The sequence below is a fragment of the Sebastes fasciatus genome, chromosome 10 (genome assembly GCF_043250625.1).
Source record: "Sebastes fasciatus isolate fSebFas1 chromosome 10, fSebFas1.pri, whole genome shotgun sequence".
Taxonomy (NCBI): domain Eukaryota; kingdom Metazoa; phylum Chordata; class Actinopteri; order Perciformes; family Sebastidae; genus Sebastes; species Sebastes fasciatus.
In genome coordinates, this window is record NC_133804.1 from 29,952,954 (window position 1) to 29,968,320 (window position 15,367).

At 40.8% G+C, this 15,367-nt stretch overlaps 1 protein-coding gene across 2 annotated transcripts in view; it reads left to right on the forward strand.

The window, feature by feature from the left end:
• Positions 1–721: 721 nt before the first annotated feature.
• The window catches only part of LOC141775707 (ATP-binding cassette sub-family C member 5), a 31,427-nt gene continuing 16,781 nt past the window's right edge, over positions 722–15,367 (forward strand). Inside the window, exons 1-9 of one of the 2 annotated variants that reach the window (XM_074649306.1) lie at positions 722–955; positions 5,654–5,836; positions 6,300–6,455; positions 10,142–10,289; positions 11,258–11,491; positions 11,828–12,001; positions 13,259–13,406; positions 14,580–14,728; positions 15,244–15,351. In XM_074649306.1, the coding sequence (XP_074505407.1) occupies positions 5,655–5,836; positions 6,300–6,455; positions 10,142–10,289; positions 11,258–11,491; positions 11,828–12,001; positions 13,259–13,406; positions 14,580–14,728; positions 15,244–15,351 (1,299 nt within the window). In that variant the 5' untranslated portion in view covers positions 722–955; position 5,654. Of the gene's footprint in view, positions 956–5,427; positions 5,555–5,653; positions 5,837–6,299; positions 6,456–10,141; positions 10,290–11,257; positions 11,492–11,827; positions 12,002–13,258; positions 13,407–14,579; positions 14,729–15,243; positions 15,352–15,367 lie in introns of those variants that run through there. The other variant, XM_074649307.1, reaches the window with a different exon arrangement.

Here is a 15,367-nt window from a genome sequence, read left to right on the forward strand (position 1 = left end):
GTTTGTTTGCTGTTACAACCGTCCCCGGTCTCCCCTATAGTTTGTTTGCTGTTACAACCGTCCCCGGTCTCCCCTATAGTTTGTCTGCAGTTACAACCGTCCCCGGTCTCCCCTACAGTTTGTTTGCTGTTACAACCGTCCCCGGTCTCCCCTGTAGTTTGTTTGCCGTTACAACCGTCCCCGGTCTCCCCTATAGTTTGTTTGCTGTAACAACCGGAGGAGTTTTTATTTTTTTTCCTTTTCTTCCTTTTCCTCATAACAAAATAAAATAAAATGAAATATGGATAAAACAAAATGGAGAGAAAAATAAATTAAAGAAAGAAAAAACAAATAGAGAAAATAAAGAAAAATAAACAAATAAATAAACAAATAATTAAATAAATTAAAAAGAAAGAAATATATAAAAATAGAAATAAAGAAATAAAGAAAGAGAGAAAAATAAATAAATAAAAAGACACTGTTTCACTAAAGACACCAGTCATCTATTACTGCATGTGTGTTTAACTGTCTCAAAGATGGTAGCCAATCAGAAGCCAGGACTCTGACGTGGCCCCGCCCCCTTTACCTCTAGCTCATCATACTTCCGCGTCATTGTCCGCGTTACCAGGGCGACCGCTGAGCGCCGTCACCGGTTGGCGGAGCCGCTACGACGTCACCGCAGATACCGGGATTTCCTCTCTCCGTAGGGCTCCGTGCTGTGTGACGGTGTGTGACGGTATGTGACGGTGGACCGGAGCCTCTGACTCGGCAGCACGTTACTGTAGACACGTGAGCCGTCAACCGGGCTCATCTAGCGTGTTTCCTCCCCGGGTTTTCATCTGAGACCGGTCCGCTGCTGGAGGACATGTGTCTCTGTCTGTCTCTGTGGAAGAGAAGTTAACATGGTGAACATCCTCCTCTGCGTCTCCTGCTCATAAACACCAGATCTGTTCTGCTGCTAAGGGCGACCTGACATGTAAGTTTGTTGTGAATTAAAACTTAATTTAGCCATAAATACCTTCACACTGCTGTAGTAGTAGTTGTAGTAGAAGTTGTGTCATGATGATGAGACAAAATTAAAGTGATTGTAAAGTAAATTAACCAGGAAATTAGACAATATCAGCTAAAAATAGTTTGAAAACTTGAGCAAAAAGTTGTATTTGTCAATTAAAGTGATGACAAAGTAGTCCCTTGGTTTATAAAGACAGAAATGGTGGGAAATAAATGAATAAATGTCGACTTGAATGTGAGTTTGTTGTCAATTAAAACTTATTTTAGCCATTATACCTTCACACTACTACACAGCTGCTGCTGACAATCTGTAATTGTAGTAGGAGTTGATGATGAGACGGATTGAAAGTGATTTGATGAAGTAAATTAACCAGGAAATTAGACAAAATCAGCTAAAAAATAGTTTGAAAACTTTAACAAAAAGTTGTATTTGTAACTTAAAGTGATGACAAAGTAGTCCCTTGGTTTATAAAGACAGAAATGGTGGGAAATAAATTAATAAATGTCGACTTGAATGTAAGTTTTTTTGTGAATTAGCCATTACCTTCACACTACTACACAAGAAGTTGTGTCATGATGATGAGACAGATTTAAAGTGATTTGATGAAGAAAATTAAACAATATTAGCTAAAAAATAGTTTGAAAACTTGAGCAAAAAGTTGTATTTGTCACTTAAAGTGATGACAAAGTAGTCCCTTGGTTTATTAAAAAACATCTTAAAGACAGAAATGGTGGGAAATAAATTAATCTGTTTTCAAAACTGCACTTCAATGTCAGTTTGTTATGAATTAAAACTTAATTTTAGCTATTATACCGTCACACTACTGTAGTAGTAGTTGTAGTAGAAGTTGTGTCATGATAATGAGACAAATTTAAAGTGATTTTAAAGTAAACTAACCAGGAAATTAGACAATATTAGCTAAAAATAGTTTGAAAACTAGAGCAAAAAGTTGTATTTGTCTCTTAAAGTGAGTCCCTTGGTTTATAAAAAACATCTTAGAGACATAAATGGTGGGAAATAAATTAATAAATGTCGACTTGAATGTAAGTTTGTTGTGAATTAAAACTTAATTTAGCCTTCACACTACTACACAGCTGCTGCTGATATAGTTGTAGTAGAAGTTGTGTCATGATGATGAGGCAGATTGAAAGTGATTTGATGAAAGGAGATTAGACAATATCAGCTAAAAAATAGTTTGAAAACTTGAGCAAAAAGTTGTATTTGTCACTTAAAGTGATGACAAAGTAGTCCCTTGGTTTATAAAGACAGAAATGGTGGGAAATAAATTAATAAATGTCATAGTAGTAGTTGTAGTAGAAGTTGTGTCATGATGATGAGGCAGATTTAAAGTGATTGTGAAGTAAACTAACCAGGAAATTAGACAATATTAGCTAAAAATAGTTTGAACACTTGAGCAAAAGTTGTATTTATCACTTAAAGCGATCACAAAGTAGTCCCTTGGTTTATAAAAAACATCTTAAAGACAGAAATTATGGGAAATAAATTAATAAATGTCTGTGATGTGTTTTCAAAACTGCTCTGCTTACAGAGGCAGTATTGATTATATTTTAATCTTGATCTTTTTTGGAAGCACTGATGGGGAAACAAAACATCCATATCTCTGTTTACTTAACTTTGCTTATACGGGGCGCTGTACTTATTAACTTTCTCTGCCCCAAATTCTAGTTTTGACCTTTATCAGTTGGTAGCCTTTTTTTTTTCTGTGTATTTTCGGTCACTGGTTTGGCAGATGAAAGTGATCGGCAGTGTTCAGAAATCTCTATTATTTGATGCTGAAACACTGGTTTGGAGAAAGACATTACATGAAAAGGGTTTGTCTTATTATTTGTTATTTTTGAGTTATCAAATTTATGATCCAAGTGGAAACATACAAGCTAATTTTGAGCAGAAAAGGCTGTTTGGGAGGTTTTGTATCATCAGAGAATCTGGTTATTTGTACTCATAAAGCTAGTTTCTTGTATTGTATACTGGTTTTAAACTGACCTGATCATTTAGGGCTGCAACTAATGATTATTTTCATTGTTGATTAATATGTTGATTATTTTCTCGATTGATCGATTAGTTGTTTTGGTCTATAAAATGTCAGAAAATGGTTAAAAATATTGATCAGTGTTTCCCAAAGCCCAAGATGACATCGTCAAATGTCTTGTTTTGTCCACAAACTCAAAGATAACCAGGAAAATATTCACATTTAAGAAGCTTGAATCAGATATATATTTTTTTTTTCTCCAAAAATTACTGAAGTTGATTATCAAAATAGTTGGCGATTAATTTAATAGTTGACAACTAATCGATTAATCACTGCAGCTCTACGCACAATGTGAATTTTGTTGTGGGGAACAAAACCTGTGTATGCTGAAAAAGATAATTGTGTGTGTTGTTACTATTTAAAGGATAAGTCTGGTAATACTTACTTAACAGAAACCCACACAATGAAGTATTTGCATCTGATCTGCTGCATGTTTACTGACAGTTTGTTGTTGCTATCCAAACCTCTCCACCCAGTTCTTGACTATAATGAATGGCAAGCGATCTTTCCTTAAAGCTCTGAAGTGTTTCACACCCATATGACAAACTTCGCATGATAAAGGCACAGGAGAGGCTGCAGAAGGAAAACACAAAACATCTTTTCATGCTTTTCCTCAGCCCCGGCGTTCGGTTCTCATCACACTTTTACACTTATACAGTGACTATTTGTTGCAGTGTGTTTCTCATCAGAACTTTGCTGTATCCATGTCTGTTATGCAACTCTGTTTGTGCTCTATCTGTATTGAATCTGATCATTGACCACGTTCTCAGTCAATCTGCACCCCGCACGCGGCCTGGCCGACCTTGTCACGGGGCTTTGCCATAGGAGGGATCAGTAACAGTGTGTACGGACACACTGGCAGCTCAGATGTCTGCCCCCGAGCTCATGCAGGCTGCAGGCAGGTCGTCTTTAAATAGATAAGCACTTTAGTTGTATGCCAAAGAGGGGCCTTGACCTCTGTACAAGGTGGCTTTTCAAGTCTATCTGCGTCTCAGAGGGTGATTCAGCAAAAAAACGCTGCTCCTCTCTTATACTGTAGCTCGACAGAACAGGCAGATTACAGTGTTTCATTCTTCCTTTTGCCTCTGAGAATTCGGCTGAAATGACAGATGGGGAATGTTTTTCTTCAAGAAAAAAAGCAGAAGCATATCAGGAAATAATAGTCTGCTGTATATTGTGTATCACAGCATTGCAGCAGATTGGTGCAGCTGTGTAATGATGGTTGTTTTCCATAGGGATGCACTGATATCGGATATCGGGTCAATACTACCTCAAATAGCTGGATCGGGTGTCATGACAATGAGGCTATCTATTGAAACCAACTCTATGTTTACATACTATATACATTATATACTGGATTTTTAATTCCTCTTTAAGTTTTGACCAATTTGTTGCTGCATTTAAAAGGTTTACACTTCAATTGTATTAATTCCTGGTATTTTACCAAGTTTTTAAATTAAAATTTACGATTTATTTTTTTAATAATAAATAATTTAGTCAATTTATATCTATGTATTTATTTTTTATATTTTGTTTTACAAAGTTAGAAAAATATGTTTAAATCAAGCCTGATGTTGCCTTAAAACATATAAAATAACGATCCCAGTCACTTCTACACAGTGAAGCATACAGCTTAATTAATTAAGCGCTGGTATCGGATCGGTACTCCGTATCAGCCGATACCCAAAGCCCAGGGGTCGCTATGAAAAAGTTGAATTGGTGCATCCCTAGTTTCCAATAGCGCTTAAATGATTAATCAATCTGCTTCGATTCTAATTATAGAATAATCATTTAAATATTTTTTTAAAGTAAAACTTGAGCTCATTGGTTTGCTTGTCTTACATAGTAGTGCTGTTAACATATTTGGATATTGGATTATTGGTCGGACAAGACGAGAAAGTTAAAAACAAGCCCCTTGGCATTGCTGATGGCATTTTTCACTATATTCTTATCTAATTTTAAAAAGGCAATCTTGAAGATTTTCATTTACATAAATGTCTGTTAAGTCTATTTATAGCCGAATGAGGTAACACAATGTTGATTAAGCCTATGACCCGATGATGAAAGTATTGCAATAGCCTATTTATATATTTGCAGTATTGTGAACTGGGTGTGTGTGGTGACATTCCTGGGGAAAAAATGCTGTTTTTCTTCATTGTATACACACAAAAACTGTAACTATGCACACGATTCTGAAAACTTGAAGCTCATGTATGAACAACAAGACTCTAGTCTGCTAAACGCTGAGCACCAATCCGTTGTTTACACTCAAATACATCATCTAAATCAACCAGGACTGAAATCTTAAGGATTGCCCCTTTCAAAGCCCACATTAATAATTTATTAATCAAGAGGATAATCTGCAGATTAATCAATAATGAAAATCGTGATTACGTCTCTGCAGATCTCTGACGTATTCAAATGTAATCAGATCTCGGAGCTTTCTCAGAAGCTAATAACAAAACCAGACAAGTAGGAGTTAGAGGTTTTTTTATCTGCAGTGACTTTACCAGGTACCAATGGGTGAATATGTGTAGTTGTATATTTGCAGGCTGTTGTCACACGTCCAAAATGTATTTGTGATTAATGTAGTTTTACTGTTCTCTCCCCAGAATGTCTGCCATGTTCTCTGATGCCCTCATAGCAGCCGGGCGGGTGGAGGGCCTGCCGCTCTCCTCCCTGCCACCGCTACCAGAGCTATCGGAAGAGGAAGCATCGTCGGAGAGGGGGCCAAGGAGACGAGGCCGCTACCGGCAAAGCCTGCAGCTTTTAAAGCCCTTCAGGATAACACACAAGTAAACAAAAAAATGTTTTTTAAGTTCATGTGGCGACTCTCTGACAGTGAGACAGATAAAGGCGGACGGTTTTAGGCTGGCACACACTGACAGACAGATACCTATTTAGAGACACAAGAGTTCACGTTTTGTTGTGTTTACTGCTTGATGTGTTGACTGTTAGGCAGTAGCAGGAGGCCATGATAAGGGATGGGAACTTATCCCCCAGCGACAGACAGCACCATGTTTGAACATACGCCGACTGATAAACTGCCCCTGAATGTTTTTTCGCTGCTCTCTCAGATTTCTGTGAAGAGCGTGCAAATGACTGTTCAAACACTGCAGGCATGATTCACCTTTCATTGACGCTGGCGCCTCTTCTTTCTGGCCTATGTGGGCCTGCTCCCCCCCCAACATAGCACCTCTGTGTACGCCTGCTCTTTTAAACATCTCAACCGTTTCCATGTCTTCTCCTCTATTCCAGGCACCAGCACCCAGTCGATAACGCCGGCCTCTTCTCATTTATGACTCTGCACTGGCTCTCCCCGCTGGCACTGAAGGCCTACAAGGCATCCAGCTTGTCTATAGATGACGTGTGGGGACTGTCTTGCCACGAAGCCTCTGAGATCAACTGCCAAAGGTGAGGTAGCTGTGGCACCGGCTGAGGTTTTGCCTGATGAAAGTGACCTGCGGTTTTCAGAAAATGTGATGCTGAAACACAGTATTAGGCTGAGCCATGAAAAGGGTTTGACTGCAGGTGAGGTTATTTGTGGTTATTTGTTATTTGCGAGTTGTCAAATTTATGATCCAAGCAGACACGTACAAGCTCATTTTGAGCAGAAAAGGCTGCTTTTTCCTCTTTAAAAGATAAGTCTGCCGAATCTTATTTAACAAATCCCATGTAAACACCAAACTACCACAATGAATGGGTTCTACTAACAAGTATTGCGTGCGTATCCAAAGCCTGATACAGCTTATTCCTCTGTGCCATAGACTTCCAAATAGGGCTGTCAATTAAAATATTTAATCACCATTAATCCCATGGTTGTCCTTGATTAATCGCAAATTAATCACATATATATTTGTGACGCATTTTTACAGATTTATGTCCATTGGGAGTGAAGCTAAGAGCCCCAGACAGGCTGGTGAAGGTGAAAAAAACTGAGAGACAGACTAATGCAGAGTAGAGTTAGTTTTGATCTTTTCATGTGATTTGTTGTTGACAATAATAAAAGTATAGAATAGTGCTTTATCCTTTCCGTGCAGTGCAAACAGCAGACTGCACATCTATCTTCATTATAAGCTCAGACAACTAGCAGTCAAGGGCTGGAATGCTTCTGTGTTTTCATTTAGTTTGAGCTAACTTGATTAAACTCATCTTTTGAGTCAGGACACCTCTACAAGGCAGGCTAATACTGTAAGAACCTGCTTTAGTTGATATTGTATATGAGCGTTGCAAATCCCCGTTCTAATTTGCAAATAATCAAATTACTAATTAACATGTAGTGAACTGGGGACTTCTTGGGCCCCTGGGCGGTTGCCTGTTTTGCTTGGATGGTAATTCATATTTGGTGGAAATGCATTGCTGTGCAATTTACAGTAGTGGAATATTCAGTGTGACTGCTAGTTGAAGCAAAGTCAAAACGGTGCTATAATCCTGTAAATTAAATGGTCATGTTTTGTAATGTAGACACACATTATGAAACAAAGAAGGATCCATTTAAGGTAAAAACAAAAAGTCCTGTTTTTTGTTCCAAACGCCCAGTTGAGCTTGTTGGGTGTATTCAGGTAAACTGATCTACATCACGCTGCTTCGCTCTCACACTGTAAAGTCACTGGGATTATTTTTTTCCTTTTCTAAACAAACATTGAGAAACCTTCTTTGCTTGCTCTGCCCTACAAGTTCAAAGTTGCATTCTCAGCACAAACACGTGATTCCCTGCCATGTAAACAACTGTCTAGGATTGTGTACGTTTGCTCAGCCTTGTGCGGTGAGACTTAACTGATGACTGGACATCCAGGCTTTCTTTACCAACGCAGGAACGTGGTGCTGGGATGGGTGGCTGCTAAGAATAGCAGGGATTAGAGATTACAGTGAGAGTTAGTGCCTGACTTTGGTGGTTATGTCATTAACTCCTCTACCTGTGATGAACCATGTCTCGCTGTCACATTCATTAGCTGTCCTTGGCTGGAGCCAGGCTGGAGCAGACCAGGATATTTGCCTGCCAAACCACATCCTTCTAGTGATGTACTAATTCTATGATTTGAACAACAAAGACTCACAATAATCGTATTAGTGGGCATTTAGTGTTTACTGCTCACTGACAGGAAAACCAATGCTTTTTCCATTACTCAACTGCTGTCGAGTCATGGCGCCATGACTTGGCAGTATAGACTATTTGAGGAAGTTCACTCTTGTATCTGGTGACAACTGTGTGGCTCACGGCCTGGAGGTTTAGTGCTGCTGCTGCTGCTGCTTTGTGTGCGCTAAAGAGCACATAAAAGGGAAGCAGCAACGGAGCACAAAGCTATCACACTGGCACGGGTGGGCGACAGTGTGTATGAGTGCCGTAAGAAGACGGAAGGTCTTTATTTTGTGTTTACATAGCAAGAACAGTTACGCAACCCCCGACGCAAAGCAGAGATGATGGCGAGAGAGGGGAGGAATGGGAAAAAGCACCCTGGGAGAGTTGACACTTGTTGGTGCTCAGTGAGGTGCGAACCTTGAACGCGATGTCCTCGCCAGCACACCCTCGAAACATCAGCTTCGCTTGCCATCTGGCAAACTGAGACGATGGCTGTTAGGAACAGTTCAGTTCATGTTTAAAAGCGAATCCATCCTCCTTTGGATCCCTCTCTGTTGCCCCGGTGCTCTCATTTCCATTTATGTGCGTGATGCTGCACACACTTAAAGATCTGCTATTGAGTTTTTAAATCTTTCAAATTGTGCTAAAGGAACAGTGTGTAATTCATAACAATGCCTTCAGTAGTGTACAATCACTTGAAACTAAGAATCATTGTGTCTTCGTTAGCTTAGAATGAGCTCTTCATATCTACATAGGGAGCGGGTCCTCTTCACGGAGTCCGCCGTGTTGCTCCGCCATGTTTCTACAGTACAGTACGGACAAACCAAACACGAACACATTTTTACGTTACCTGAAGGCCACCGTAGTTCTCCGAGCCGCAGAGTGCAAAACCGTGGTACCACCAGCCGCCGTCTGACTTCCTCCTCCTAAAGTAGTGTTATTACAGTAAGGATGATCTCTGAGCGAGTCGGACGGCGTTACCACAGTTTTACACTCGGTGGCTCACGTTACCGCAGTCTTGAACAGGGAGGAGTGAGCGGAGGGATACTCAGTCGGTTGCAATCTGCAACCACACGACTAGATGCCACCAAATCCTACACACTGTACCTTTTAATTATGATGATGATATATAGTGTAGTAATATTTACCATTATGCAGGTATGTTAAAGTGAAAAATGTATCTTGTTTTTCTGCTCTTTCAGTACATTAGTCTCTGCTCCTTTCTTTGTCCACTGATGGGATTTAGCCACACGAAATGTGTTACTCACACAGAAGTCTCATTACCGGTGACTCAGGCTGCGCTCTGTGCAGCTATTGGCCTGCCATTAATTGTAATTTCTCACATTCAACGCCATTTGACTTCAAGTAGTAATTATCGGGCTGTGTGAGAGTCTAGTTGGTTTAATGTTCTGTCTATCTCTGATACGTTTTTAATAAAGTCATTAGGACGTAAATTACTTTCTGCAGCTGCTTTATAGACTCATAAGCAGTGATGCATTTGGCCAACAAGATATTTTACCCTCTTCAAGGGGCATTATACAGCAATAAAAGCACATTAGCACATCTTTGGTAACATGTTTGGTCGTACCTTTCTCAGTCTAATTATGTGATGCATCATCCGTGATTGTATATTGTAGGTCACCTTTACATTATTATCAGCCGAGCTGCCTTCATTTTTCTTTTGTGATTTCTAACTGCCTGCCAGTTTATATTCCCCATTGTGCTTTTTGGGCAGTCTGATAAATTGGAAGTGCAACGCTACAGTTTTTAATCAACTTAATTTAAGGAAAGTATTCTTCTCACTTATGATAATTTTGGCCTTAAAAAATGCCAACTTTTGACTCCAGTTAATTGGTACTATAACGGCACTTTGCATAGCATTCATATTGCGAGAGTGGTGCAAATTACTTTGATTCATTGTTGAGACTCATCATTCAGTAAATGAAGTTCAATAGCGATGTAATGATGTTTGGTTGAGCTGTGAGTTCATAAAGCTTGTCATCGTGGTTTCCGGTTCCAGACTCGAAGCGTTGTGGCACGACGAGCTGAAGAGTCGAGGGCGAGAGGGAGCATCCCTGACAAGAGTCTTCTGGAGGTTCTGCCAAACCCGCATGCTGGTGGCCATCGTCTCCCTCCTCCTCACAATGGTGGCTGGCTTCGTCGGGCCCGTGAGTGCCGTCCAAATCCTCCTTTTCCCTTTTATATTCCACTGATTCGGCTAATATGCCTTTCAGCATGGTCGCTGGCTAGGAGTCCCAAGTGTATTTTCTGAAAATCGCTTGATCCCGTTTCACGCTGGTGTGGAAATTGAAATGAAAACATACTGGGAGATTACAGAGCTTTAGATAGCGAAACCCATATTAATGCCATAGATTAGCTGGTTTGTATCCAGTCACGCTTTTGGCTTTAGATTTCCCTCCAAAAAATGCCCATAGATGAGCATCAGACCACAGAGAGATTCAAAGTGCAGATATTTATAAACATTCCTTATCAGAAAATGTCAAATAATCACCTTTTAGACTGGACTGAAATGTTAAATAACCACCTTAAACTAAAGGGTAATTTACGTTTGGAATTCCCAGGTTATGATATTTCTGAGTCGGTCCCATTGTTCCTTGTTGCTCTGAGCTGTTTATTTTAATGTCACGTTATGTGTACACTACACTACGTGCTTGTTTCTACCCACAACTAATAGCATTAACTGGATTTAGCTCTTACACAATGACTCATGTGTCTCACATTCCTGTCTGATTTATTTAGTACACTTGCTGACAAAGCTGTGTTGTATATATTCTTTCTGCAGTTTATCAATTTACAATCTTATTTCACATATTTGGCTCATGCCATCCCCATCGGGCCTTTCAATTGACAACCATTCTTCCCAGTTGCTTATTTTACTCCTATGATCTTCTCTCTCTCCTCTTCTCATTTGTAATTGATTCTTCTTCCCTGCTCTTCTTATCTCCATCTATGGCATTTCCTGAATTATACCCTCTCCTTTCTTTATCTCCTTGCTCTTTTTCTCCTGTCCCACTTTATCTCTCTCCATGTTTTTTTGCTTTTTCTCTGTGTTGTTTTCTGCTCATTTTTGTTCTGTAACTATTTCTTAACCTTCGTTCTCCGTCTTTGTCCCCAGGCTCTCCTGGTCCGAGCTCTGCTGGAGTATTCCCAGAGCTCAGTGAGCTGCGTGCCGTACGGCCTCTCTCTGGTAGCCGGGATCTTCCTCATGGAACTGATGCGCTCCTGGTCGTTGGCGCTCATGTGGGCCGTCAACTACCGCACTGCAGCACGCCTCCGTGGGGCAGCTCTCACTTTTGCATTCCACAAGATCCTCCGCCTACGCAGCACTAAAGACATCAGCCCGGGCGAGGTAGGTGATATAATCCTGGAGGGGACTCATCTCCAAATTAACTAAATCAGCCCTCGCTGCAGGGCACGACATGCAGATGATTGAGATGGATTTAATTTCTGCTCTTACACCAATTCTGTTCCGATCTCGACAAATCCCATAGCCTGAGGGAGGGGAGGCTGTCTAAGATTAGTCATTACACAGCTTAAGAGGAATCATTGTCCAACTAGTAAACGTGGGAATAATAACTGTATTTGTAAGATTGATTTTATAGTCTGAGCGGTGAAGTTTCAGTGTTTGAAAAGATTTAGTTCATTGTAGATTTTTAATGTAATTTTTGAATGTCTGTCTACCCAGCTGATCAACATCTGCTCCAGTGACGGCCAGCGGCTGTATGAAGCTGTGTCAGTGGGCTGCCTGCTGGCTGGGGGGCCCCTGGTGGGAATACTGGGTCTGGCCTACACTGCCTACTTCCTGGGCCCCACTGCTCTGCTGGGGTCAGCAGTTTTCATCCTCTTCTACCCTACCATGGTACGACTTCAGCTACAACAGCTGTAAAGCTGGGCATACACTGTAGGGCTGTAGACTGTTTCTGACCCGAATTTTGAGCCACCAATTCTCTCTGCAAAATGGACAAGCCATACTGTCCACGTCTTCCTAGCCACCTGCGAGTCCGTATATGCTGGCGCTTCTCTTTTTTTAGACGTATCAGCAGACTGGTTGGCCTAGATGATCAAGGCAGCACGTTTCTGCCTTGTTGGCATTGTGACCCGAACAGACCTCTGCCAGCAAACAAACTTTACCTTCCTCGGAGCTTTCAAACAAATCTTTATTTGACAACTGTCAACAGCCAGAACAGCCCGCAGGGGCTGACGGCCGTGTTTTTCTTTTCTATTTTACACGTACAGTGTGGGCACATAAATTGTGAGCTTTGGCTTTACATCGCAAACGATCTACTCGTACAATAGGAGTAGGAGTTACACAACCACATTTCTAAAATCGTACAGCGTATGCGCAGCTTAACTGTGAGACGGAGGAAGATTTGAGGCTGTTGTGCAATCTATTTCTATTACAGGCACACAAATTAGATTAGATTAATAACAACAAAAGACAACTGTCAGCGTTTTTATTATAGTGTAAATTGCTGTCAACGACAGAACATAGTTTCATTACAGACTTTTTAAAATTCACACCAAGTAATGATCACACTCATTATAGCAGGGACAAGCAGTTTAATTACAGACTTTTTAAAATTCACACCAAGTAATGATCACACTCATTATAGCAGGGACAAGCAGTTTAATTACAATCATTTCTAAAAGTTTTTACCAAAAGTTATTATCATACATTCTACAGCTGCGACAAGCAATTTCATTATAGGAATTTCTGAAAGTTTTTACCAAAAGTTAATGACCAGCAGAGACGTTATGCTTTATTGCTGACTCATTATTTTCTGAGCGAGAACTTTTCAAAATTTAGTTAGTGGAAGGCATAAGTAAAATCTTTACGTTAATTCATCCCGTTGAAGAGTACGACCAGCATCTTTTAAAAGCATCATAACTCCTTGGCTATCAATCACCTGTCAACTTTGTAGCTGTTATTTTCAAATTACACTCCGTCTAAGTCGGAGGCTGACAGCCGGAGACCCTGCTATTGATGTGAGAGGCATTTATCACTCCGGTCCCCCGGACAGGCCTGCAGCACGGCTAATGTGATTGTGTCTGCTTTCATTTCCTCCCCTGCCACTTATTCCTCTTGTCATCATTTCCTCTGTTCCCGTCTGGACAGATGCTCGCATCGAGACTGACGGCGTATTTCCGCAAGAAGTGTGTGACGGTGACTGACCGGCGCGTGAGGCTGATGAACGAGATCCTGGGCTGCATAAAGTTCATCAAGATGTATTGTTGGGAGGATGCCTTTGCTCAGAATATCAACAGTGAGTGGCTGTCATGTTCCCAAATGACTACAAAACAATATCATAATATTGTTTTGTAGCTTTCTAAAGGTGCAAACTTCATGCAATTAAGTTCTTTATTGGGCTTTTTATTCCCAACTCCCCCAGAATAAAGGGTCACCTCATTTGAACACCTGTCACTGTGGCAAATTAGTAAGTAAACGGTCAGTTTATCACCTGAAATTAGCTTATCCTCTTAGTGCACTGGCAAGATAACCGTGACCCTAAATCCATTTTCATTAGCTTGAGCCGTTTAAGTCTTTCCCTGTGCTATCCCCTATAATCAAGGCCAGTTTGAATCCCCTGGCTTCAAGGTTAATTTGCAAGGTGTTTGGGGGCCTTATGATACCTTGAATGACTGTCAAGGCTGCTCCACTTATCCATGAATTAGCGATGGCCTTTTCTCACGAGGCCCTCGCTGTAGGTTGTGGATAAGGATCATTTTCCACTTTTAATCATGCTTTAAATTAGCCAGGTGGGGCTCGTTTTCACTGCTGTCCTTTGATTACCTATTATAATGATAATTAATTGCCATTCAACGTAATGGCCAATGAGCCCTAAGAGTTACAGTGTCATTCCCTTCAATTACTATTGTTGTTAAATTGATGATCACAGTGTTTTTTGCCCGAGGCGTGTGACTTTTGCTTTGTAATCCGCGCAGAAAAACACACATAACATCCAAAGCGAATCCCGTGGAGAATAAAGAGGGAGTTCTCATATTTCACACACACACACACACACACACACACACACACCCAGTGCTGCTGGGTCTGAATTAAAGATGCACAAGCTTTTTGTTCCAGTGTTTGCACCCAGTGAACTGGGTGAACAAAGCAGCTAGCAGCGTGCATTTGGGAGATACAAATATGGAGGAAGGGGGGGGGGGGTAAGGATTTGGGTATTAGACTTGTACAGTTATCAAGGTTCAGCAGGTTTTGAAGCCCCTTTCATACCATGTATGGATGCGGGGCCCTCGTCCTCCCTCTTGTATCTATTTCTGTCCACTCACTGCGTTGTGGTTAGTGACTCTTATGGCGTTGTTGATGGAATGTTCACTCCCTTTGGAGTCACTCAACCTTTACTCTATTTTCTCTCTCGTTCTGCCCGTCTTTGCCTCTTTATCATCTCTCTCACTCTCTCTTATCTCCTCCACAGAGGTGCGATCAGAAGAGAGGGGGATACTGGAGAAAGCTGGGGTCGTCCAGAGCCTCACAGTGGGTGTGGCTCCCATCGTCGTAGTGATGGCATGCGCGTGCACTTTCACCCTACACATCGCCTTGGGCTATGACCTTACTGCAGCTCAGGTATTTAGATACGGCAACCTATAGTCACCACTACATGTTCCCATTTTTGTTTTCACTGGAAACACGCTTGGTATATGTTTTTGCTAACCATCAAATTCTGTTAAAATTATATTTCTTACTTGTTATAAAACCAACAAAAATAGATTCTTTACATTTAATGGATATTTTTTTCAATTTGAGTTGATGTGACGAGTCTCTAGCTTTTAAGGCTGACCCGAATGCTTCAAAGCTTTGACCGTTGCCATGGTAATCGACTTCCAAATTAGTTTTCGAATGCTTCGTTGTTTTTTTTTATAGTATGTAATAATAATTTAGAAAATCCCCAATAGCCCATGACATAAGGAATAAGCTTCGAATACCTTTGACTATTTCTCACCGAAGCTTCAAAGCCCAAAAAATGGTATTCGGGACAGCCCTACTAGCTATGATGAGCATTTATAGATGTTAAAGTCAGGTGTAGCCCAGGTAAACGTTTCTGCGAATAACTGTCTCCATTTCTACTCATCCTACCTCAGGCTTTCACCGTGGTTGCAGTTTTCAACTCCATGACCTTTTCCCTGAAAGTCACACCATTGGCTGTGAGGGCGCTGTCGGAGGGTGCTGTCGCAGTCAAAAGATTTCAGGTGAGAAATACCGACA